The sequence below is a fragment of the Notamacropus eugenii genome, chromosome 5, assembly GCF_028372415.1.
Source record: "Notamacropus eugenii isolate mMacEug1 chromosome 5, mMacEug1.pri_v2, whole genome shotgun sequence".
NCBI lineage: Eukaryota > Metazoa > Chordata > Mammalia > Diprotodontia > Macropodidae > Notamacropus > Notamacropus eugenii.
This window is the reverse complement of record NC_092876.1, coordinates 103,711,399-103,737,220: the sequence shown is the minus strand read 5'-3', so window position 1 is coordinate 103,737,220 and position 25,822 is coordinate 103,711,399. Positions and strand designations below refer to the sequence as shown.

General features: G+C 40.9%; 3 protein-coding genes across 12 annotated transcripts in view; 1 reads left to right on the top strand and 2 right to left on the bottom strand.

Moving 5' to 3' along the window:
• The window catches only part of ATP7B (ATPase copper transporting beta), a 121,226-nt gene extending 116,244 nt beyond the window's left edge, over positions 1-4,982 (bottom strand). Inside the window, exons 1-2 of one of the 2 annotated variants that reach the window (XM_072610461.1) lie at positions 4,842-4,982; positions 4,149-4,260 (exon numbers count right to left, since the gene is read on the bottom strand). In XM_072610461.1, coding sequence (XP_072466562.1) covers positions 4,149-4,260; positions 4,842-4,945 — 216 coding nt within the window. In that variant the 5' untranslated portion in view covers positions 4,946-4,982. The other variant, XM_072610463.1, reaches the window with a different exon arrangement.
• A 137-nt stretch (positions 4,983-5,119) lies between these two features.
• Positions 5,120-15,262, top strand: ALG11 (ALG11 alpha-1,2-mannosyltransferase). Of its 4 annotated transcripts, none has more exons than XM_072610474.1 (5): positions 5,198-5,256; positions 6,144-6,237; positions 9,829-10,053; positions 12,918-13,849; positions 14,801-15,262. In XM_072610474.1, exons 3-5 carry the CDS (start codon positions 9,929-9,931, stop codon positions 15,073-15,075), a joined length of 1,332 nt encoding a protein of 443 aa, XP_072466575.1. In that variant the 5' UTR covers positions 5,198-5,256; positions 6,144-6,237; positions 9,829-9,928; the 3' UTR covers positions 15,076-15,262. The 4 variants fall into 4 exon arrangements, with proteins under 4 accessions (XP_072466573.1, XP_072466575.1, XP_072466572.1 ...); XM_072610471.1 differs by lacking the exon at positions 5,198-5,256 and adding an exon at positions 7,250-7,369 and having other exon boundaries at positions 6,009-6,237; XM_072610472.1 differs by lacking the exon at positions 6,144-6,237 and having other exon boundaries at positions 5,120-5,256.
• A 4,623-nt stretch (positions 15,263-19,885) lies between these two features.
• Positions 19,886-25,822, bottom strand: part of NEK5 (NIMA related kinase 5) — a 94,781-nt gene continuing 88,844 nt past the window's right edge. For all 6 annotated transcript variants that reach the window (XM_072610464.1, XM_072610470.1, XM_072610466.1 and 3 more), the window contains one exon: positions 19,886-24,153. In XM_072610464.1, the coding sequence (XP_072466565.1) occupies positions 23,919-24,153 (235 nt within the window). In that variant the 3' untranslated portion in view covers positions 19,886-23,918. The remainder of the gene's footprint in view (positions 24,154-25,822) is intronic.

Sequence of the window (25,822 nt, the reverse complement as noted above, 5' to 3'; positions counted from 1 at the left end):
GGTATGTGAAAAGAATAGGAATATTATTTTGCTATAATAGGCAATGAATATCAGGAAACTTGGGGAGACCCACATAAAATGACAGAGAGCAAAGGAAGCGGAACCAAGTAAACAGTGACCATAATACTGAGAAGGAAAAGAGAATTAAGCAACTTTAGAAGTCAGATCGCCTGTCCCTGTGTGACTCCACATGGTCAATGACGGACAAGTGGTGGACTACAGGTATGAAATGAGGCACTGAAGATGTAGGCCAGAAATGTTCAAGCATTTATTAAGTGCTTACTACGTTCCAGGCACTGTGCTATGCTCAATGTGTTGGTTTGTTTTGCTTCTTTGTTACAAGGAAGGATTTTATTTACCAGACCATGGAGAAGATTGCTGGGAAGAGACAATAACATTCTCTACCACCATTACTAACACCACCTCCTCAAAAAAATAGCATTAATAAAATATTTGTTTTCTAAAAAGAAAATTTAGGTTTCAGTCCTGCAGACCACAGGTAGTTATGTCAGGATACAATACCGCCACCATTATCCTGACTTGTACATCAGTGCTTTCCCAATTCATAAGGTACTTTTTACATGTATCTCACCGATTCAAAGACTTAAGAGTCAGAAGGGAACTCAGAAGTCACTGAATCTAGCTTCCTCCTTTTACAGATGAGGAAACTGAAGTCTAGATGAGTTCCATGACTCATGCCCCAAGCCACACACTAGTAAATGAGAGGACAGTTGCGATTCACGCATAGCTCAGGTTTTCTGACTCCAAACAGAGTTGATTCTCACAGTAACTGCAGGAAGCAGGTGGAATAATTACCATTCTCATTTTAGGAAACGATTCAGAGATGCTAACCGTTTTACCAAACTTCATAGACTCTCCCAGCCCAGAGTTCTTTCTGTCATACCATCACAACTCCCATAACAGCAGGTCATGTGTTGGTTTTGCTTTATGGTGACAAAGCATATCATATCCATAACCTCATGAGATGACTACAGAGCTGCCTCCTAACTCTGTGAGGCCCCATTCTGTGTGGGGTAGCTGGCACAAGTTGCACTTCAAAAGCAACAAGATGGAGGTTCAGACTATAAAATCAGGTCATTGTGACCAAAGACCAACAGTCTATATCTCTGGCAACACCTAGCTGCCCATTTTGCTTACAATAGATGCCATTAAGGTGATAACTACTTTTTATTAACTATCACAGGTAAAATACTAATTCATTTATTCATTCATTCAAAAAAAAATTTTGGAGAACCCACTATATTGATAGGATTTTGTTAGGCACTAGCAAGGAAAACAAAGTGGTAGGAGGAGCATCTATTCTAATTGAGAGAAACAGGATAAAAGAGGAGTTGAAAAAGCACTATCTTGGCAACTTCTAGTCTGTGTACCTTAGGCAAGTCATCTGACTAACTAGTCTGGCCTCAGTTACCTCAGCTATGAAATAAAGGTGTTGGATCAGTGACCTTGGAGATCTAATTCTATAATCTTATGATAGATACCTACATATGAAGAATTAAACAACAACATATGATCAAGCAAGCACCAGTTAACTTTATAGACAGAGAATATGATAGTAGGTGTTTTGTTTTTTTAAAGGTGAGATCACTGTCAGATAGAGAGGGCAGGGATGAATTCATAAAGGATAGAGGACATGAGCTTTGTTTTGAAGGTTTCAAAGAATTTGTTTAGGGATAAGAGGGATTTCAGAAATAAACCATAACCACAGAGGTGATCATAACATAAAAATGAGCATTAAAAATAACAATCTTTAGACCACTGGGAGCCTTGAAGATCAGCAGCTAGCCCTATACAATACTTAGAATCATGTTCAAATGAGTAACTGCGTTGACTAAGACAATTAGGGATTATCCCACCTACCAGCCAATGCTGTACCATGGCTAGTGACCTGCACAGCCCTCCCTCACTCAAAACAAAGTCAAGTGCAAGTCATGGTCTTTTTTGGAAACTAAGGACGAACACAATCCTGTGAATAGACGCAGCTGGCTGAATGGGGACCCAGGTAGACTCAACTCCTTCTCTCCTGTCTGCTTCCCATTACCCTTCCTCCTCCTTTCCAAAGGAATGTAAATTTGGATGGCCAGTTGACTTGAGTTTTACTGCCTCTCCTCTCCTCTGTCCTGTCCTTTCCCCTGCCCTTTCCTTTCCTTTCTTTTCCCTTCCCCTGTCCTGCCTGTCCTGTCCTGTCCTCTCCCAAAACCTTAAACCTACTGCACTCTGAAACTGGACAGCCCATGGGCCCCTGCCTCAGGGCTCTTCTGGACCCTTTCAGCTTTAGAGTGATTATCAATAGTAACTGTTGCTGTTTCCCTCCCAGCCTGATGTCTTTCTTCTTCTTCTTGACCTCATTAAAGGGGCCATGCCCTGGCTACTTCTTAAACAGTCCTAGTCAATGAATGGGTATTGCCTCACCCTAAGTGAGTACCTGCAAAGACCTTGGTGTAAAGGGGTCAAGGTCTCCCAATGCATCCTGGGTCATCTCCAGTCATCCTGATGAATATCTGGTCACTGGACCCAGATGGCTCTAGAGGAGAAGTGAGGCTGGTGCCCTGCACAGCCCTTCCTCACTCAAAGCAAAGTCAAATGCAAGTCATGTCATCATTCCTCTGATGGCATGGTCTTCTTCGGCAATGAAGGACAAACACAAACCTGTCAACACTTCTCATGGTGGACTCTAAATAATACAATAAAATTAGGTACAAGTACAGTCCACATATAATAGTTAGGTAAGTAACTTCGTAAGACTTAAACATGCTAGGGACCTGAGAAATCCTGCTTCTCAAACTTTTCCACAATGGTAGACCCCTTTAGTTTAAACAAAAAATTTTAGGCAGCTAGGTGGTTCAATGGAGAGAGCACCAGATATAGCCCCTGACCTCCTGTTCAAATCTGACCTCAGACATTAACTAGCTGTAAGACCTTAGGCAAGTCACTTAACCTCTGTCTGTCCCAGTTTCCTCATCAGTAAAATGAGGATAATAGGAGCAACCCCAGGGTTTTTGTAAGAATCAAATGAGGCAACGTTTGTAAAGCACTTAGCACATGGTGGGTGCTATACTAAAGTTAGCGATATCACCATTCATCATCATCATTACTATGAAAACTTTTGCAGAACCCTTGCAGCAAAAGCTTCTAAAATTATTTTAATGTCTATTAAGAAACAACACAAGGTTCATTTAAAGAAACAGATTTGGGGTGTTTCAGCATTCCTTGTGGCAGTTTGGGAAACAAACTAGCTTGTTCTAGTGTGATCCTCTTATCCTACAGATAAGCGATCTAGATGTGGTTTGCTCTCAGACATCTTTACCAACCTGTAAAATGAGTGAGTTGGTCCTTCTAGCTCTAAATATGTCTACATCTACATATAAATCTATATCTATACCCATATCTATATCTAATCTCTTACAATTCTGACCATGCACTCTTAAAACAGTTAAGCTCCTGAAATTATAAAAAAAAGCAGTCTTGAGGCATAACTAAAAAACATGTCTGGAAAAACATAACATAGTGTGCATGTGTGTATACTTATCATGGTATGGGTGTATACATATGTGTATATACACATATATACATACATATACATGTATCATATGTATGCTATTTTGTACAGTAGGATCTGAAAACAAGGTACTGTTTTAAAAGTGCATGGTCAGAATTGTAAGAGATTAAATATAGATATGGGAATAGATATAGATTTAGACATAGATGTAGATATATTTAGAGCTAGAAGGACTAACTCACTAATTTTACAGGTTGGTAAACTGAGATTCAGAAAAAGTAAGCATATGCCTAAACCACAAGTGCTAAGTAAGGAAGTGCTAAGTCAGGTCTTGAAACCAGATTTTCTGACTCTAAGTCCAGGACAAGTTAACAAACAGTTATTGAGCAACCACTACATGCCAGGCTCTGTGCTAAGTGCTGACAACACAAAGAAAGGCAAAAGACAGTCCTCAATCACAGTTCTTTCTCCTTTGTCACAAGAGATCCTGAGACTCTCCTTGTCATCAGGAATGGACAAAATAGGAGGCACTTTGAATAACACACACCAGGTCCACTCTGTCTGACAGATGATCTATCAGGTCAATTAAAGAAGTGTAAGACAGATGGAAAAGAGGACCAGAACTTACTTTTCCTTGTTGGAAGCTGCCCTGGAGTGGCCAGTCAGTCCTTCTTCTAAATATATGATTTTCTTTGCCAGGTATCCTCCCTTCTGAGAAATAGTGGTCTTCTCTAATAAGCCTGGAAATAGCACCAAAATCACCATATTGACTCGAGAGAAACAGTCATTGTGGTTCTTTAAAGACAGAGGGCAAGAAACCAGAGTGCTGAGCAGTCTTAGGCACAGCTGGAGCTCAATTACCAAGGGACCGATGGGGGAGCCGGCAATTCCTGGAGCACGAGGTGCTTTCGGACGAGGCTCTCTGCGGACACTCTCATGGCCCTGCCTTACATCACAGACCTCAGAAGACCCCCGAGACCTCTCAGGGCCACGTGTCTGATGGATTCACGAAGGACAAGGCAGAAGGCCTGCTTAATGAGGCCTTTCCACGTGTCCTCTTCCCTAGAGGGCAAAGCCAGCCTCTGCCGGCCCTGCTTGGAATTCCCAGGGAACGAGGAGGAGGAGGAGGAGAGGGCGGGAAGCTGCAGTCCCGGCCCTACAGATGTCCACCCCATACAAACTGCAGCCTCCGCGGCTGCCGCTGCCTCCGGACTCCCACGCGGGGTCTCAGGGACAGCAGTAAGAAAGATGGACTCTGCCCCGGGGAGATCGATAGGGAAGGGTCAGAGACTCCCATTCGTCCCCGGCCGGTATCACTCACCCCGGCAAGCGGGGGAGGGGTTGGAGGTCGGGGAGGCTGTTAAGAGGAAGGGAGGGGGCGTGGCGGAGGAGGAGCCCGGGAATGGAAACGTTCCAGCCGGCCATTACCCGGCCACGCCCTCTTCTCCGTCACTAGGCCAGGCCCCGCCCTCTAGCTGAGGAGGAGGGAAGAGGGGGCGGGGCCTAGCCTCACCACCACCTTGGAGATACTATTGGATAAGAGAAGGGTTGCGTGAGATGCGTGCGTGCTACTGCCAAGAACCAATCAGGAAACGCAATGGTTGCTCGAGGGGAAGCAGGGCGCCGGTGACACGTCATTGGGGACCAATAGAGAGAGGAGGGGCTGGGAAGCGGTTCCGGGGTCGGTGAAACATGGCGGTGGGGATGCAGGATTCGCTTCTGTCCAAGTTTTTGAGGTGAGGAGCCCGGGCTGGCTCGTTGGGGTCCTCCGCGGGGTTCGAGCTCGGCCCCACGACCGGGACCCCTCCACCTTGGTCGGCGGCCTCTCCTTTGGTCTGGCCCCCTTCTTCAGGTCTTTCGTAAGGCGGTCGTGATTGCACCGCTGCGAAGACCGTGGTAATCATTTCACTCCCCCCTTATAAGTGAGGAAACGGGCCCGGAGACGTGAAGAGACTCACCCGGCGTCACGGACGCAGCAGGCGGCAGAGCCGGGATTCGAACCCTTTGAGCAGCGCCGACCGGGGCCTGCTCCGCTTCCGGAGCTTCACGGATGGTTCTGTTTATCCCGCCCTGGTTGTCAGACTGCTGCGTGCCCGCGTCCGTCCGTAAAAACCGGACTTGTCCTGACCGACCTCTGCCTTCCTTTCCTTAGGCGCTGCCGCCCCGGCCCGGCGGTGAGCGTCCGTGCGAGGCGATCCTCTCCCGGCGCCCGGGTCCCGACCTCGGGCCGCCTCTTCTCCGACCCCCTTCCTATGAAAGCTGCGCCAGGGCAGGGGCCACCCCAGAAGGGCTGTCAGTGCGCGCTGCCCCTTGCGCCCTGAGCGTGCTCCTGCTCGGCAGTCCGTGCCTTAGTTAGCCTTCCCTACTTGGACTGACGCGCCTCTCCATTTCTCCGGCTTCAGCAGTCCTAGCTTGCATGTGCCGGGGGCCAGTTTCTTTGGATGACTCCATCCTGGCTCTCCAGTGGGTGGGGGTTATTAGGTAATGCTTGTACCGTAGGTGGGAGCGTGTGATCATAGATGAGGAGCTGGAGGGGACCGTAGAGGCTTCACACCCAGCAGGTCCTCTCCTCTCCAATTCATTTACTTTATTTATTTACAGCTGACTTCATTATTCTCCTCAGATCCTATGATCTCAGATTTAGACCTTGAGGTCATCGAGTCTCATCTCTCCTTTTGAAGACAAATAAACAGAGGCCCTTGGAAGTTAACAACTCAGTATGTCCATTCCTCTGTTCACTTCTTTTACTGTAGCTGCCCCTGGATGTGTCAGTTTGGGTTAATTGTCTTCGCTGAAGGCTGTTCTAGACTCTTTAGACAATTTGCAGTTGTCCAAAAAAATCCATATATGTGACAGATGTCTTTGGCCCCAACAAAATGTGCAGTGGGATTCAGTTTAATAAAATTTTTCTGTAGACTGTCTGGTATATTGTTATAGCTTAAAAGATAGATATAGATAGATGCTTTTGTGATTAATAAAATAGAGTTATCTAAAAGCATTACAGAATTCACAGATTTTGTTATGTTATTTTTCTGAGCTAACCGATACTAATAGTGACATTATTACTTGGGGATGAATTTTTTTAATTCAAAAAGGGGTCACACTTGAAAAGGTTGGTTACCATTGCTCTAAAATATTAAATCTACATCTATATAAAATGCTTATGTCATCTGTAAAATGGGTAAGTTTGTACTCCCTGACTCTAGTTTCAGAAAAATGGTCTAGTTCAACTCCCTCATTTTACAAATGAGAAAATTGGCCTGAGTTATCAAGGTGAGTTGTATGAGTACTGTTATTTGAAGAATCAAGCAATTCTTAGCTTTATAAACAATTATTAAATTGGAGAAATGTGTGAGAAAATGCCTTTATAGAGGTAAAGAGGTGACAGGAGTCATATAACAAATTACTTTATATAAGTAAACAGAAGTACAATCCAGAAATTCTGTACAATCCTCCCTCCCATAGAATTCTATTTTGGCATTGGGAGAAGATGTTTGAACTGTTGGAATAGTGCTGAACCCAAAGTAAAAGGTTTGGAATATATCATAGAATTTTGGGGAACAGTTTACCTTCCTAATTGTTTTGGTTAAGTTTCTGTTAAGATTCTGTGTATATGCACTGATTCATTGTCAGAAATTTACTTCTGATAATATGCAGAGAGAGTAATCCAAGATTGACTAGTTTCCTAAGGGAGGGCTGTGCAGGTCACCAGCCTCACTTCTCCTCCAGAGCCATCTGAATCCAATGACCAGACATTCATCAGGATGACTGGAGATGACCCACGATGAGGCAGTTGGGGTTAAGTGACTTGCCCAAGGTCACACAGCCAGTGAGCGTCAAATATCTGAGGTGAGATTTGAACTCAGGTCCTCCTGACTCCTGTACAGAAAAACTGCCATGGCAGAATTGGCAGTTAGATGAATATGAGTATGTGGGGCAAAGGAAAGAGCCAATGATGATTTCAAGCTTTTAAAAAAGTAATAGCCTCTAACAGAAATATGCATGTAGGGGAGGGCACATTTTGGGGAAGAATCTTTGAGTTAAGTTTTAAACATGGAATGTGAAGTCATGGCAGTACATATTGAAGATAATTTAAAATGTGGGACTGGAGATAAAGGTTTGGGAGTCTATTGGGTTAACTGGAACCATGGAAATAGATGAGATCACAAAGAAAGAGTAAAGGGTGCTGAGACTAGTCTTGGAGTCACCAATTCTTAGGCAGAAAATTCACTTATACAGTACTTTATGGTTTATGAGGTACTTTCCTCAAATTGTAAGGTCAGTAATGAAATTATCAGCTTTCCCATGTATACAGTTAAGAAACCAAGACTCTAAGAGGTTAGGTGATTTACACAAGTCCACACAGAGAGTGAAGGGCAAAATTCTCACCCAGGTCTTCTGATTTCAAGTACAGGGACCACACAGAAAAGTGACTAGAAACAAGAGACAGGCAAGAAATAAGAAGAAAGCAGTGTCACAGAAATTAAAAGAAGAAACAAAACAGTCTTGAGAAAAGATATCCAATATTATATGATATATTCCAAACCTTTTACTTTTGGTTCAGCATTATTCCAATAGTTCAAACATCTCCCAATGCCAGGCGTAAAGTACATGCGCAAAAAACTATAATGTAAAATAACACAAGTGCATAAGAAATGCATGTGTCAAGGATTATGTGAGATCTGAAACCACAGTGTTATTTTTGACACTTTTACATCTCTCATATTAGATCAGTTATAAGTTTTGTCAGAACCCCTTATTTGACCCTGTGATGCTAATCCCCCTTTACCACCTGCATGGACTATTTCAATAGATTTTTAATAGATCTCCCTCTCCCTCCCACTTGATTTCTTATCTCCTCTCCATCCTTCACACTTTTCACACACATTATCTTCATGTCATCCTTCTGTCATTCAACAACTCTCTTACCTATGGAGTAAAGTCCATAGGACCATAAGTTTAGAGCTGGAAAAAACCTTGGAGACAATCTAGTCCAACTACCTCATTTTATAGGTGAGGAAACCAAAGCCAGGAGAGGTTAGGTGACTTGTCCATAGTAGTCACCCAAGTCATAAGTGACAGAGTCCAGATTTGAACCTACATTCATTCCCTTGACTCCAAAGTGAGAGTTCTTCCATTATATTATACTGCCTCATAATCTGGCCTACTATTTAAGGCCATCCACAGTCTGGCGCCACCTTTCCAGGTGTATGTATCTTTTAGTACTGTCCTGTATAGACTCTACATATCCAAATTTAATTCAACAAGCATTTTAAAAATACTTTTATGGAGTTCCTTAACTCCAGGAATTTCATTCTCCCCACACCCAAACTCCTACCTGTTGAAGACTTATCGCAGAATTTTCCTTCTTAATTCTAATTCAAATCTAGGAAGCCTTCCTTGATCCCTTCCAGTTAGTATTGACAGACCCTCTTCAGACCTACATAATCCCTGACTTGTACTTGTCTCTTAAACACTTATATGTTATTTTGTATTATAGTCATCCCTCTGCTAGACTATAAGTGAAATCCATTAAAGCAGGGACCATTTATCCAAAAGTTGTTTCTCTAACAATTAGCACAGTGCACAAAGTAGATACTTAATGATTATTGAATTTAGTGGACTGTTGTAATGGGTTTTCCTGTTTCCTTCTTCATCCCCCCTCTATTATATTCCTTTAGCCACCTGCAAAAGTGATCTTTCTAAAATCACAGGTTGGGCTAGATTCTTTCCACATTCCAAAACCCCCTTTGCTTCTTCTTTCCTCATAGGAAAAAAATGCAAAACTCCATACTTTGGCATTTAAGGCCCTTCACCAGTCTGGCTACAATCTGTCTCCCCAACCTTATTTCGTTTGCCCTGCTTCCTACACAATGCATTCTAACCAAACTAAAATGTCCCCCATTCCCCTTCCCCCCATTTCATCCTGCCTCGGTCTATTGCTCAAACCATCCCTTATTCCTGAAACACATTCATTTCACATTTTTGCCTGTTGAAATACTTCTCTGCATTCAAGATTCAGGTACCATCTCATCCTTGAAGCCTCCCCTGATTTCTCCATCAGAAAGCAATCTCTCCTTGTTCACATTTCTTATACTTTGTCTAAGCCTCCCTTTTGCCCTAATTTCTGCCATGTGTGTGCATGTGTGTGCGTTACTGCCTATTGGATTATAAATGATTTGAGGTCAGGAACTGTCTTTCCATCTTCAGATTTCTAGCACCTGACAAAGTGCCTTGCATACATTAGGAACTTAACAAATGTTTATTTACTTGAATCCTTAATTTGACCTTTTCCCTTCTCATTTCAGACTTTTTTACTCCTTTCTATTTCCTGGGCTGATTATTTGCGGAATTCTATGTTTTTGTTTGTTCGTTGTTCTTTGGCGAATCAGAGCAACACTGAGAAAGATGACATTGTCGGAGTACAGAAATAAAAAAAATCAGATGGTGATTGCATTTTTTCATCCATACTGCAATGCTGGCGGTGGAGGAGAGAGAGTTTTGTGGTGTGCCCTAAGAGCTTTGCAGAAAAAGTAGGTATGCATCTTTCTGAGGCAAATCTCTGCATTGTAACCTTCCCCCTATTAAAAATTGTAACCTTCCCTTTTCCCCCACCCAGAAAGTTCTCCTCTGGTACCACCAACTCTCATCTCAGAATTCGCTTGGGGTACTATGTCTAGAATTTTTATTTTCCCCATACTATTGAATTTCAATTGGTATTGCTGGAAAACATCATCGTATCATGTTGTACTTCAACAAGAATAACCAAATTCAGTGAACTCAGGGAAGACACAGTGGTTAGCTTGGAACTTTGTGCTCTTTTCCCCCTTGGACTTAGGATTTCATTGGTTGGTGAGTTCCCTACTTCCCTGTAGTATAGAATACCCTACACCACTTGGAGGCCATCCCATTTCCTTGCAGAACAGATTTGGAACTGTTCTGCCAGTTGTAGTCTTAGAATTACCTGGTGGCACTTTAAGGTCCCTGTCTTGCCCAAGGACACACAGCCAGTATAGATCTAGATGGGAGTTGCTCCTTGGTCTTCTTGGCCCTGAGGCCCTCTCTGTTAACTACACAGTGCTCTCTCTTAGAAGGCACTCAGTAGATGATTATTACTTTGGGGTGTCCTGTTGGTAAGTGGTAAAAAGACTGAATAATGAAAACTACCTACCCTAGAATCAAGCCCATAACTACCCATAGGAAATCTGTCATTTCTACCAAAAAAGTTAAATTTGTGAAGAATGGTTGTATGACAATTTGTATATTTGGTTTTTCTTCTAATCTTTGTAAATTCTTTTTCAAAAGAAAGTGTTTCAAATATTGTACTATTAAGTTTTTGTAGGGAAGAAGATGCCTCTTCCACCTCATTTCTCTTGTTCTTCAAAGCGTAGAATTTATTCAGTCAACTCTCCTTTCTCTTCTTTCCCTGTATATATTATGTCATATCTTTGTAAGTGTTTAGACCCACACCCCTTTCTCCTCCCCTCCATTCTCTGCTACCTCTTCTGCTGTGTTCAGTCAATCCTAATGATCTGTCATGGCCTAATTCAGGCTCTCCCTCTCCAACGAAGGGATTGATAATTCCAGCCACACTGATCCCGGCCTTGTCTCAAATCCAGGAGCACAGATAGTAATATCAGTCAGTAAACATTTATTAAATACCGACTATCAGGCACTGTGCTAAGTGTTGGAGACCCACATATGAAAAAAGTAAGATAGTCCTTGCCCTCCCTCATGGAACCTATGAGCTAATAAGGGAAGACAGCACACCAAGGAAGCTGCAAGTGGGGTGGGGGGCAGGGGGAAGAATCAGGAGCACTAAAGTAGGGCTGCCAGATGAGAAATGAGATGTCTGGGCCAAGCTCCTTAGATGGAGGTGTGGAGTTGTTGGCCTTACCCATTAGAGCCTGAGGGTGTTGGTGAAGTGGAGTGCCTAGGCTGATGATGTCATCCTGGGGCTTGGGGAAGTCAGTCAGAAAAGCCCAGAGTAGTCCAATCAGATAAGAAATGAGGAAATAACACAGTTTAGCATGGAATTGGCCTCTTGCTGTTCAGCTTTTCTCCCTAAGTTTCAAACTCCCTGAGCAATAGAGACCATGTTGTATCTTTTGTCTTCCTATTGCACTGAATAGTCAGGAAAATGAATTTCACTTATTTCTGAAAGATAATTATGAACAGCCAAAACATCAGATGTTACTATTGTTTTGTGGAAAAGAATAGCAAAAATATTTAATAGGCAGGAACAATAAGCTGAATATAAGGTGAAGTGTAATAGTGATGAAATCCTATACCTATATTCACAAATCCAACTACATAGTATAAGATGAAGGTGGTGTAGCTAGGTAAGAAGGGCCTGGATGTTTTTGGTGGATTACAAGCCCAAGTCAGTAATGTGATATGTCAGCCAAAAAAGTTAACACAATTTTAGTTTGTATTCGTGGGGGACAGGGGGCGGTATTCTGCTAGAGTTCTATTGTACTCTGCCCTGATCAGGCCACATCTGGAATATTGTATGCAATTCAGGCTACATGTTTTAGAACAAACATAAATTGGGGCATGTTCAGATGAAGGCAGCCTGCACGATGATGGACATAGACTATTTCATATAAGTATTGATTGGAAGAGAACACTTGATGGATGGAAGAAGGGGCTGGAGACATGCAAGCTATCTTCAAGTATTCTCAACACTGTAGAGATTAAACTTACTCTGTTGTGGCCTAGAAGGCAGAACTAGGAGAAGTCTGTGGAAGTTAGAAGCAGATTTTAGTGCCAAGTGAGGAAAAACTTCATAAAAATTAAGAGTTTCCCTAAAATAGAATGGGCTGTCTCAGGAGAATATAGGTTATTTTCAGAGCACTGGAAGCAGAGGTTTGATAACCATTTGTCCACGATGTTGTAGAATGGATTCTCCTGCTTCAAATATAGGTGAGACTAAACACCCTAGATCCTTTCAGACTCTAAGATTCTATGGCTGTATAACAGTTCCACCTAATTACATGAGCAGAGCTACGAAAGTTTTAAAAAAGCAAACATTTCGGTACTAAGTTAGGTACTTTGTATTGGTATCCATTATTTGCGCAGTACTATGCTTGAGAAATTCAAAGAAGCCGTTCTCTAGTTTTAAATTAAGAGTTTCTGGCCTATCTATGAATATCCTTTAGGTATTACATGAAATGACAATATTTACCAAAAAAAAAAAAATTTAAGTGCTATGAAAACTTCGATCAAGAGCCATAGGGTAAAGGAAGAAGCTAAATTGAGCCTACCAGTAATATTAGACAACTTACAAAACCCTAAAGACTATTCAGTAGGCTAAAAAGAACCTCCTATATGATTGAAAGACAAAAGTTTCCCACAACATTTCCCAGTTTTCAATTAAATGTTTTTTTTTTTTTAGGTATCATGAAGCAACTTATGTTGTTTATACTGGTGATGAGGATGTCACTGGTGAACAAATTCTCGATGATGCTTTTAGAAGATTCAACATCAAATTAGTCCATCCAGTGAAGTTTGTGTTTTTAAGAAAACGGTATCTTGTGGAAGCATCCCTCTATCCTCATTTTACTTTACTGGGCCAGAGCCTTGGGTCCATTCTTCTTGGCTGGGAAGCTCTTTGGAAGTGCAGGCCTGATGTTTACATCGATTCCATGGGCTATGCTTTTACACTACCACTGTTTAAATATTTAGGAGACTGCAAAGTTGGGTGTTATGTCCACTATCCCACCATCAGTACTGATATGCTCTCTGTTGTGAGAAATCAAAATGCTGCATTTAACAATGCAACCTTTATTACAAGAAATTTTTTACTCAGCAAAGTGAAACTCTTCTACTATTATTTATTTGCTTTGATTTATGGATTGGTTGGATCTTGCAGTGATGTAGTCATGGTCAATTCTTCCTGGACTCTAAACCATATTCTATCCCTCTGGAAGGTCCACAGTTGTTGTCGCATTGTTTATCCCCCTTGTGATGTGAAGACATTTCTGGACATTCCATTACATGAAAAGCAGACAGCCTCGGAAGCTATGGTGGTGTCTGTTGGCCAATTCAGGCCTGAAAAGAACCACGCTTTGCAGATCAGAGCCTTTGCAAAGTTGCTGGAAAAGATGGTTACAGAGCATCCTCCTTCACTTAAACTCATCCTCATTGGAGGTTGTCGTAACAGAGATGATGAACATCGGGTAAATCAACTTAAAAAGCTTTGTGAAGACCTAGGAGTTCAGGAATATGTGGAGTTTCAAATCAATATTCCATTTGAAGAATTCAAGTATTATTTGTCAAGAGCAACAATTGGCCTTCACACTATGTGGAACGAGCATTTTGGGATTGGTGAGTTTTATCCTTAACTTCAAAGACCTTTCTTGGAACCTTAATGGCCGCTTTTTAAGTTCTGGTTAATAATGGATTGGAGCTTTGCTCTCACACAACCCTCAAGACTGTCCTAAAAAGATGTGGCTCCTTAGAGTGAACTTGTTTGGCTACATCACTTACTAAACCAACTCATTCTGTGTTTTCACTCTTACATTTTCCTTTCTTGGAATGCTTCTCAACCCAAACCAGGGCATCTTAAACCTGTTTGGTAGCATGAAACCAGTTCCCTTGAAATACAAGTTTAGGTACCCCAGGCTAAAAACCCTTGACCCTACCCTGTTTTATGAATTCTGAGATAGACTTGCCTCATACTGAATCCTGCTCCCTCTTTTAGTTCAGGGGCTCTAGTGTATTCATAGTTCTATAATACTTGTCACTGAAATCATGTAACAAGAATGAATTTCCTAATCCATTTCGTGCAGTATTACACACCTAAGAAAGATCCTATCAGAGACTGCTGAGGAGAGTAGGAGTAGCTAAGCTGAAGCAAACCGAAACTCCTTTACTATTCCTAATACATAGTATGCTTTTTTCTTTTCCTATGCTGTTTTTCTCTCAACAGATTTCTCTTTTGCTGTTTTTATTTGCTGAATATATTTCTCTTCTTCTGCTGTTTTTGTTCCTGTGTTTTTTTTGTAGAAGCCACAACTTAGCATTAAAGATCACTGCTAGAAAATGTTTTTTAAAGCCTAAAATGTTTGTTTCATTTTACTTTTTAAACATCTTATGTTTTATATATATGCACAAATACTAACCAATATTTAACTCAGTTCTTCACCAGTTCTAAACTTGGAGTACTGAATTCATAAATGGTCTCTGGTGACCTCAGTTTTAGTGGGCACATATAGGAAATTAAAATATGATGTCTTTGGTTATAATTTTCCTTGCTGGTTCTTATGCATTCTCTAGGAGTTGTGGAATGTATGGCTGCTGGGACAGTGATTCTGGCTCACAATTCAGGAGGCCCAAAGCTTGATATTGTTGTACCTTATGAAGGTAACAAAACTGGATTCCTGGCAGAAAATGAAGAAGATTATGCTGAAACTATGGCCCATATTCTTTGTATGTCTCCTGAGAAGAGGCTTCAAATAAGGAAGAATGCTCGGCAGTCTGTAAGCAGATTTTCTGATCAAGAATTTGAAGTGAGATTCCTATCATCTGTGACGAAGTTATTCCCTAACTAAACATATGATTAAATGCCTTTAAATGTAAATATTTTTCTAAACTTTCATTCCCCATTTTAACAAAGTCACCCCATGCAAGTCTTCACCTATGTTTAGTGCCATGGATATTTATGAGTTTGTGAGTTAATTCATCCAAATTAAAGTACATATCCCTTTGTTTTAAATAAACGGTCTTATGAGAGAAAAATCTAAATTTTTTTACTAGTTTCTGGCCAGAAATTTTATGTTTTCCTTTGAAAAAATTGTTTCAAAATGTACTGTTTCAAAAATGTACTAAGAAGAAATATTTCATTAGCTAAAATTTGCCTGCAGTTTGGTGTAACAAACATTTAACATATTTTCTAATTTACCACCATTCAGTACACATACACACACACACACACTCTAGATTTAGAGAGTCTGACTGCCTAATTCTTGACCAATGATTTGTATAATTAGTGAATTTGAGTTGGAAGGAACCTTAGCAGCCATCTAGTCTCCCTTACTTAAGAAAGGATGTTCTATAATAGTGGTGTAAAATTTAAATAGAAACAGATCCCTAGGGCTGTATATTGACTTAGAAAACCACAAATTGACATTATCTACCTCAGGTTGCACATTTCCCAATTACATTGTAATCTGGGTCTTGCCACTTGCAGAGGAGTTTGGCACATCTGCTGTACAACACTCCAGTAATAGTCCAGGTTTCACTTAAAGACCTCCAGTGAGAAGAACCCACAGCAGCCCTTTCTACCTCTGGAGAGCTCTAATGGTGAGGGAAATTTTCCAGATTATCAGGTCACAATTTCCTCTTTGTAGCTTGCAGCCTTCATTCCTGGTTCTCTTGTCCCTCCCCCACAAGACAGTCCTTAATGTCCTTGAATTTAGCCTTCATCCCCTTTAGAGTCTTCTCTTCCCCAGCTGCTCTCTTTATGATTCAAGACCTCGCTGTCTTGGCTGCTCCTCTCTACAGTAGGGCTTCTTCACCTTTTCAGTGTCCTGGACCCCCTCTGGCGGTCTAGTCAAGCTCATGGACTCCTCACAGTCATGTTTTCAAATGTGTGAAGTACAGCACAGAGGATTATGAAGGAAATTGATTATATTGAAATACAGACATCAGAATTAAAAAAAAAAAATTCATGGAGCCCAGGTCAAGAACCATCTACTGTAGGTAAACTCCAGCTTATCAGTGCCCTTCTAAAACTGAGCATCTGAGAACTGAACACTGAAGAATGTATTCCAATCAGGGCAGAGTAAAAGGGGAAAAGGAAGGGAAGAAACACTTATTACATATGTGCTCTGTGCCAGGCACCATGCTCAGTGCTTTACATATATTGATCTCATTTGATCCACACAACGACTAGGAAGTAGGTACTGTTATAATCCCTGTTTTACAGCTGAAGAAACAGGCAGCCAGAAAGTTGTGACTTTCCCAGGATCACACAAGTAATAAGTGCCCAAGGCTGGATATGAACTCACATCTATCACTTTCCTATTCCAGGAAGCTTTGCTTCTCTTAATGTAGGCCAGCCATCGCATCACACTGTGGACTCGTATTGCACTCTCAATCCACTAAAACAGACATCTTTTTGAGACAAACTGCTTCTAACCATACAACCCCCCATCCACTCTCTCTTAAATTGCTTTTTTGAACCCAAGTGCAACATAAGATTTTATATTTTTCCCTATTGAATTTCATCTGATTAAATTCATCCCCATTCTTTACCCTGTTAAGATGTTGAACAACAGAGCTAACTACAGATCCCTAGGATACTCCACTAGAAATCTTTTGCCAAGAAGACACTGAACCCATAGCAACTGCTCTCTGAATCAGGCCATTCACACGTAATCCTTTTTACTCCCTTCTCCCTGGGAATCTCCCCAAAAGCCACCTTATTGCTGAACAGCAGATGATGTCCTAGAGGTCTCAGCCCTGGAGCTCCAGCCCCAGGGCCCCTGTTGCCTTTTGTTTGGCAAGTGCCTCACTTGGCCCACTCCTTTCTGGCAGGCTTCAGCCAAGCCTTTTAATCCCTGCTCCCCCAGAAATGCCACTGCGTTTCCCCTCTCTCCATTTCTGGAAAAATAAATTAATACTGCTTGTTGCCCCTGGAAAGATCAGCTAATTGGGGTAAAATAAACAGAGGACCCTAGGTTTTAGTTTTGTTATCTCTGTGATTTTTTAGACCTGAGGTTTCTCATTTGAATGAAAGGGCTGATCTAAATAATCACCAGTGTCTCTTCCAGCTCTAGACTTTAATTATCCTACCTTTTCTAAGTTCGCATATTGTCTCCAAAAAGTCTCTCTCCAAAGTTATTTTTACTGTGTTATAACACTGGGTTTTTCATAACCTTTTACCAGTTTTTACTAGTTTGCAGTTCCACTTCCAAAGCATAATGCAAGTCATTTGGACTCTGAGGTGATGTCAAGACCTCAACAGGGCCAGTGTCTTCCAACAGCAATGACTAAAGTCCCAACAACCTCCCCCTTGGTTTTCAGAAGGTAGCCAAGGTAGAAAAGTTTACGGCAGCACAATGTACTGTACAATATGCTCATACCACCATCAGACACAGTGGAAGGTAGGATTCAGGTTAAAAAATGTTAAGAAGGTTAGACTACAAGGTGGAGGTGGCAATTATCATCGTGATAGGAGGCTGTTCTAAACATTGTCCAGATGTGGCTGGCAACAGATGATCAGATCAGTAGAGAACTAGATGGAAGATATGAGGTAGAAAAAAAATCAAGGAAGAGATACATATAAAATAGTTGATATTAAGATCACAGAGATGATTAAGGGAAAAGTTGGACCTAGATCCCAGGGACCTTGGACTCATATAGTGCTTATCTTATCTCATTAGCTGTTTTTTTAATCATAGTTTGCCTCTAGCTTAACCAGAGCTGAAAGCAGAAAGAAAGGGAGTAGCCTCCTAGAATTTGGACAAAAAACAAAAAAAAGCAGTGTGTATAAAACAAAAAGGAAATCAATTCTTTGTTATAACACAAAAGTAACTTATCAAGAAAATGTATATGCCTCCCTGCAGTTAATTTCTTTAAACATTATAAAATAAGTTGTCATAAATGCTGATGTTCAAAGTACCTAACATCATATTCTAGTTATATCTTTACAGCAGATGTGAGACCCTGTGACTTCATCAATTTCCCTAAGTTTTCTCTATGAACAACCTAAATACATCCATTCCTCAACATTTGAGCATTTAATTTTTGTGACTTCATTCATGTGATTTTATTAATAGACTCATTTTCATTGACAGGTTGGCAACTTGCACATTTGTAGCTATGCGCAGTAGAGGAAAAAGAGAGGCACAATCCATTCAAGTTTGTGGAGTGGTTAGTATATTACCAGGCATTTCACTGGTGTTTTTCATCTCACCATTATAGAGTCAAGCACATTTTCATTATTTGCCTTTAAAATTCAAGTTTTATTTTGCATTTCTGTCCTGAAGCGTAACACAAGTCCTTTGGACTCTAAGATAATGTCAAGACCTCAACAGTGTCTTCCACCAGCAATGACTAAAGTCCCAAAAACCTCTCCCTTGGTTTTCAGAAGGCGGCTGAGGTAGAGAGGTTTACAGCAGTAGTGTATATTATACAATGCCCTCACACCACCATTTGACACAGTAAGATTCAGGTTAAAAAATGTTTTTAAGAATTTTGTTTGCTGTTTAGTATTTATAGTACTGTAGATTTCATGTGTTGTGAAAAGTGAATAGTGCCAGAAATCATTTTTTTTTTCATTTAGAAGTTAGCACAAAAGGTCACAGAATCCTAGGGAATTACTAGTGAGAAAAATGTTTAGCAAGTTACCGATTTTATTTTGTGTACTACATGTTATGGCTTATTTCATGGTTATTGTATTAGGAAAAATGCCTATTACCAGAATTAATGTTTCGTTATGAAGAATTATATGCAGAAAAATGTATTTTCAGGAATCTATAACTTATTTCTAAATCTGAGCAACAAAGTCAGTTCTTTGTACAGTTGTTTTCTGTAGCTTCTGCCTCTGAAGGTAATTTTAGAAGTTTATTTTCACTCATGTAACTGTATCACTATGTAGCAACAGTGGCAAATTTCCCTTTCCTACCTCCCTATATACCCTAACAATATTAAAAATATCTCTAGTAACTTACTTAAAAGAATTCCAAGATCAGGAAATAAAGAAATAAAGGCATGATATTTTTTATGAAGGTTTTGTGGTTGTTCAATTGTGTCCAAATCTTCGTGATCCCATATGGGGTTTTCTTGGCAAAGATACCGGAGTGGTTTGACATTTCCTTTTCTAGTGGATTAAGGCAAACAGAAGTTAAGTGACTATCCCAGGGACTCAGAGTTAATGAGTCTCTGAGGCAAGATTTGAACTCAGGTCTTCCTGACTCCACATCAAGCACTCTATCCACCCAGCTACCCAGCTGCCTCTTATTTATAAAGGATAGGGCCAAATAAATTTGCCTATTAACAATTTTTAGAGTCCAATCTACCCCTTTAGTCTTGCATATATATAAAGGACATAATAAGATAAAAGTCATAGTGTGGCTACTTACACTTTTCAGAATGTGCGTATTTAATTATGTAAATGTGCCCTAGGACAAACATCTTTTTTTAAAAACCTAAATAAACAGTCCCCTTGTTCCTGTTTCAAGTGAGTCTGTGAGTTCATCAAAAAAAAAAGTTACTTTTATTTTAAGCTTTGGTATTTGTCCTCTCTACTAAATCAAATTCAATCTTTTGATCTAGTTGATTTTCTAATGAGGGTAATATAGAGAAACACAGAGAAACAGACAGAAGGAAGACTTACCAAAAAATCACACATTTGAGTTCACCATTCATAAATATTTAATTTTTCTCTTCTAATATTTGAGGATGCCAGAGATGCTGTTATAGAGGGAAGCGCAGGAGGCAGAAGAAGTGTCATCAAAATTATTAGGCTGTAGCAAAGGCAGTATCACCTCATATCACATCATAGCTGTGGATCATAGACCTACAGGGAATGAACCTCACAGGGTCTCTAACCCAATCAACCCTCTTGTTTTACAGATGAACAACTGAGGGCCCAGGAAGCTAAGTATCTTGTTTGAGTCACACAACTAGTTTATCGAAGAGGTAGAATTTGTTTTGTTTTTGTTTCTCAAAAACAATTTTTTTCATTTAACAACAATTTCTTTTCTCTCTATCCCAGCTCACATGTATACCCCCCATCCCCACTGAAGGAAAACAAAACCCTTAAAACAAATACACGGCCAAGCAAAACAAGCTCACATTGGCTGTATCCAAAACTGTCTCATTCTGCACCCCCAGCCCACCACCTGTTTGTCAGGATGTGTGTGGGAAAGTGGATTTACAGTTAGAGTTATCACTTCATCACTGATGCTCTGTTATTGAGGTTGGTCATTCAAAGTTGTTTGCTTTACATTGTTGCTATTGTATAAAATATTCTGGTTCTGCCTACTTCCCTCTGCATCAGTTCACAAAGTCTCCCAGTTTTCTCTGCAACTATCTCCTTTTTCCCCTCTTAGAGCACAAATTGTATTCCATTATATTCATGTGCCAAAATCTGCTCAGCCATTCCCCATGTAATAGGTACCTCATGATTTCTAGTTCAGAAGCAGAACTGGAATCCCAGTCATCAGAGCCAGTGGTCTGTCCACTCTATCACCTCCTTCTCCCCTTTAACTTTTCCATCTACAGACAATGCATCAGCAGTACTGTCCCACTGTGACATTTGTTAAAGCAAGATACTATGGTAGAGTGGACAAAAAGACAAAAAAATAGGTCCTGTTTTAAAGAAGTGACATTGGGGAGAGGGGAGAATCCAACACAGATACAAGTAAGCACGTTATGGGACATTACCAAAGGAGAGAGCACCTGGGAGGTGGGGGATAGGAGTCAGGAAGACTTCCAGGCCAAGCATTGTAGGAAGAGCCCTGAACTTGGCAGTATAGAATCTAGGTTCAAATCTAGCCTTTGCCCCTTACAACCTGTGATCTTGGGCAAATAAATCACCTCTGAACCTCACTGTGGACTCCTGTTATACCAGATATTCTCTAAGGTCTCTTTCAATCCTATGTCTATGATCCTATGACTCCCATGGGAGACAACTTGGGCAGCTACACAGAATTAGGGGAATGAATGGTTAGTAGACCAGTTTAGCTAGAATGTAGAATTTACTAAGGGGAGCAGTTTAAATAAGGCCAGAAAGGTAGGCAGGAGCCAAATTTTGGAGGCTCTTTAATGGCAGGTTGAGGAAATTAGGTTTTATGCCCTAGGCAATGGGGAACAACTTAAGTTTTTTTGCCTATGTCTTGGGAAGATTATTTTTTTTTAAGATTTTGTCTATGCAAATAATCAAAAAGTCAACCTTAACTCTCTCCATACCCTGCCACCTCCCCCACACCCACCCCTACCCCCGAGTCCAGCAGCTTCAATGAGCTAAGAAGGAAAACATCACAGGGCCAGCTTCTGAAAACATTTAGGATATGCTATAAGATATGACTCAGGAGTATTAAAATATGGAGCTATCTATCACTCTATCCTCCTCTACCACACCCTCCAAATAGCCTCTGGGAAATGCCCTGACCGCTGTTCATCCTGCATATTGATGGTTCATAGGCAACTGATTTTTTTATAACCACATGGTTCACTAATAAATAAAATTGCAAAGAGGCTGTCACAAACACTAGAGTAGACTAACACATTTCCCCAGTAACTTCCAAATCTCCTGCTTAGCCTCCTGTTTTGGGGGAGAGCTCTCCTTGCTCTCACAACAGTGAGAGCTTTAGGAAATAAGGAAGGAGTTGAAAGTTGAGGCTCTCCTTGCGGGTCAGCCACTATAAATACTGGAAAGGAAGGGAAATGTGGCCAACATTACTGGAGAATTGGGTCTTCTGGCCTTATTTTAAGAAATTGCTGTGGCACTCTACCCAGTTTGACCTCAGCTCGCAGAACACTAGGCTGGCTACTTTAGAATGTGAACCTCCAAAACTTAAACCAACAAATCCTTGTGAAACTCACTTCATTCTGACCTCTTGGGCTCTGCAGCAATAATTCCAGTTTTTGTGGTCCAGTCCAGTTTTCCTGTTGCTCTTCCTGATTTCCACAGATAGGAATTCAGGTCCGGACATCTGCTCACTGGGAGCTCCCAGTCCAGTTTCTGCAGCTTTTCCTGCCCATGTGATAGAATGGCAGCCAGAAAGTCTCCCTAGGTTTATGATTCCACAGTTCCAATCCCAACCTTGAGTTGTGGTTAATTGACAGTCAGCCACCCCAGCTTCACTGGACAGTGACCAAACTTGCCAACACTCCCGAATGGTGAGGAAGAAAGTCCAGTCTGAATTTCAAGGACAAATGAGACAACAATGGTATCCAATCTGGTACACACTTGCATGGTCCTGTCACTGGAATCTTCATGTATAGCCTCCTATCCTAGAGTGAGCATGTACTCCCCAAGGGGTGGAAAAATAGCAAGTCAGAGATGAACAGGACTCATGACGAGAGTGGAGACAAGTGACCTTCTGCAACACTATCATTCATCTCCAAAGCCCTGTAATACATTATAATTGCAAGGTAGATAAGGGATATTGGTGGGAGCATCTTAGCATAAGCAAAGGTAATAATAAGAATTAATTTATAGTGCTTTAAGGTTTGCAAAGCATATATTTTCTCATTTGATCTACCCAGCAACCCTGGGAAGTAGGTGCTATAATATCCCCCCTTTACATGAGATGAAAATAGCTTGCCCAAGATCACACAGCTAGAATAAAGGGTCTTAGGCAGAATCTGAATTCAGGTCTTCCCTGACTCCAAATCCACCGTACCACCCAGCTGCCACATGTATTTATGAAAGATGATGAACACAGATGTTTGAGTTATCTAGTTAAACTAAACCATCTATGGTTGGCCTGGAGGTAACTGGGCAACTGAGAAGAACACAACAGAAAGATGAAGCTATGGGGGGAAAGTGCAGCATTACAAAAACTAGCTGGTCCTGTCTACAGTCATGAGAGAGTGGGCAAAAGTGTCTGCTACTCTTGGAGTTCCAAGAAGTACTTTTCCAGAAACTTCTTTCATGAGCATATAGCATATTTGGAGCCCCAATCATTTTTTTAAATAAATGCTTATTGAGATCTTTTGTTTTTTATATAACATATACTGCCCTTCCCAAAAGTCATTCCCTATAACAAAGAATAAAAAAGGGGGGGGAGAGGTTAGTAAAACTAACAAAGATATCAAAAAAGAGTCTGACATTATATTCAACGTTCCACACCCGTAGCCTCACGTCTCTCCAAAAAGGTAGGTTAGATGATTTCTCATCACCTAATTATCATAATTGCTCCAGCATTGTTTTGTGGTGGTTATTTCCAGTTATGCTGTTATCGTCCTGTATAGTGTTTTCTTGGGTCTGTTCATATGTCTTCTTCCTATGCTTCTCTGTAGCCATCATACTTATCATTTCTCATGGCACTGTTGTATTCAGATTGGAGCCTGATAGACTAACATCAAGAATGTATAAGGTGCTTATATCTGAAATCTCAGAAGGACCTCCTGGTGCTTAACTCTTTCAACCCAAACAAATCAGAGGACCTTCTCTGCTCCTTGTAGTCTTAGAGAGTTGACAAGAGATCTGGTGATCTGCCCTGGATCACGTTGTGGTACACATCAGAGGTGGTATCTGAACACAAATCTTCCTGGCTCAGAGGTCAGTCCTCTATCCACAGCCCCTCACTCTTTTCTCATTAGAGAGCTAATGAAGGAAAAATAATGTCTGTGACATGAATTTCAAATCACATAGCAGAGCTAAGATGCTAGGATATTATTTCAGAAATGATACTATGATCACGCTTACATACTCCGGTTAATTTGTTCCTTCCTGCCCTTCATCTACTGCACAAATCTTGGCATTAGGTGGAATGCAGGTCTCTTCTGAATGTTGATCTGGTGTACCTGATGCCTGGTCACTCACATGGTCTTCTGACTTTTCTTTATCCTTGGGGTGATCTGGCATCTCTTCTTCCTCTTTAGAAATCGCAAGCTTTTCTAGAGATTCCATTACCTCATTTCTCAGCTCATCTTCAGATTCTTCAAAATTTCTGCAGTGTTCAAAAGGAAAAGTTAATTTTATCATGTTAAAGTACCAAGGAATAAGTATTCATTGGAGTCAGTTTCCAGGCAAGCACTTTTCTGTAAGTTGTAAAAACTCTTTCAAGACTCTAAGGTATTGCTGAATAAACAGTGGATTAATAACCTGGAAATGTTGGGAGAGTGAAAGATTTAGGAAAAGGAAAGGCGTTTTCTTCAGTTAGGTTAATGATTAACAGTCTCTTAAGACTTTGTCCAGCTGTCTTCATGAATATCTTTTAGTAGGTTTTAAGTTTTTTGAGGGTAGGGAATACATCTGATTTATCTGTATATCCCTCTCTTCACCCACCTCCAAACCTAACACAGTATCTTAGTAAATGTGTTCAATAAATGCTTCAATAAGTAAATTCCATAGATGAAGAAACAAAATAATTCTCTTAAAAGTACAAATTGTCATTTACATAGCTCTTGAAGGGGAAAACGAAAAAAGCTTTTGTTAAGTGTCTATTACATGATGGACAGTGTGCTAAGGGCTTTACAGTATTAACTCATTTGATCCTTTAAGGTTGGTAAAACATTTTACATATATTAGCATTTCCAGAACTCTTTAAGACTTGCAAAGACCTTTACATATTTCATCATATTGGATCCTCATAGCAACTACTACTACGAAGTAGGTGCTATTATCCCCATTTCGTAGATGAAGAAACAGGCAGAGTGAGTGGAGTTAAGTGATTTGACCTGGGGTTGATCAGTATCTGAGGCTAGATTCAAACTCACGCCTTCTTGTCTCCAAGTCTAGCATTCTATGCACTGCACCCCCTAGCTAGCTCAGAAAATAGCAGTTATTTCCTTTGGGCTTTATGTGTGTTCATCCTTCATTGCTGAAGAAGATCATGCCATCAGAGAAATAATGACATGGCTTGCACTTGACTTTGTTTTGAGTGAGGGAGGGCTGTGCAGGTCACCAGCCTCACTTCTCCTCCACAGCCATCTGGATCCAGTGACCAGATATTCATCAGGATTACTGGAGATGACCCAGGATGAGGCAATTGGGCTTAAGTGACTTGCCCAAGGTCACACAGCTAGTGAGTATCAAGTGTCTGAGGGGAGATTTGAACTCAGGTCCTCCTGACTCCTGCACTGGTGCTCTATCCACTGCACCACCTAGCTGCCCCTTTGAGCTTTACACAACCCTGGAAGGTAGTGTCATTTTTATCCCTATTTTATAGTTGAGGAAACCAAGGCTGATATAGGTTGAGAAACTTGCCCAAGTCAGACAGTTAGAAAGTATCTGAGACAGAATTCAAACCCAGATCTTTCAGACCCCAAGTGAAAGTGCTCTGTCTTTCATACCACAAAGAACTACATGTTCATGTAAACTTTACAGAAAATATTTACTTGTAGCAAACCACTATGGGTTGTATAACTGTGCATATGGCTTAATGTACTGCTGAGGGAATTAGAACACTACATGATAGGAGGAACTGACAGAAACACACTGATTCCATCGTGTGACTCAATTCTGGAACTAGCTCAGTTCTCTTTCTATCCAGTTATCAGTTCAGTCCAATTTCTGTCCCATGAGAAAACTTTATTAAATTATTTGAATTTGTGAGAAAACCTTATTACATTGTCCAGTGTGTCTGGGAAGCTGGACTACCTCTACCTACTGCTTAG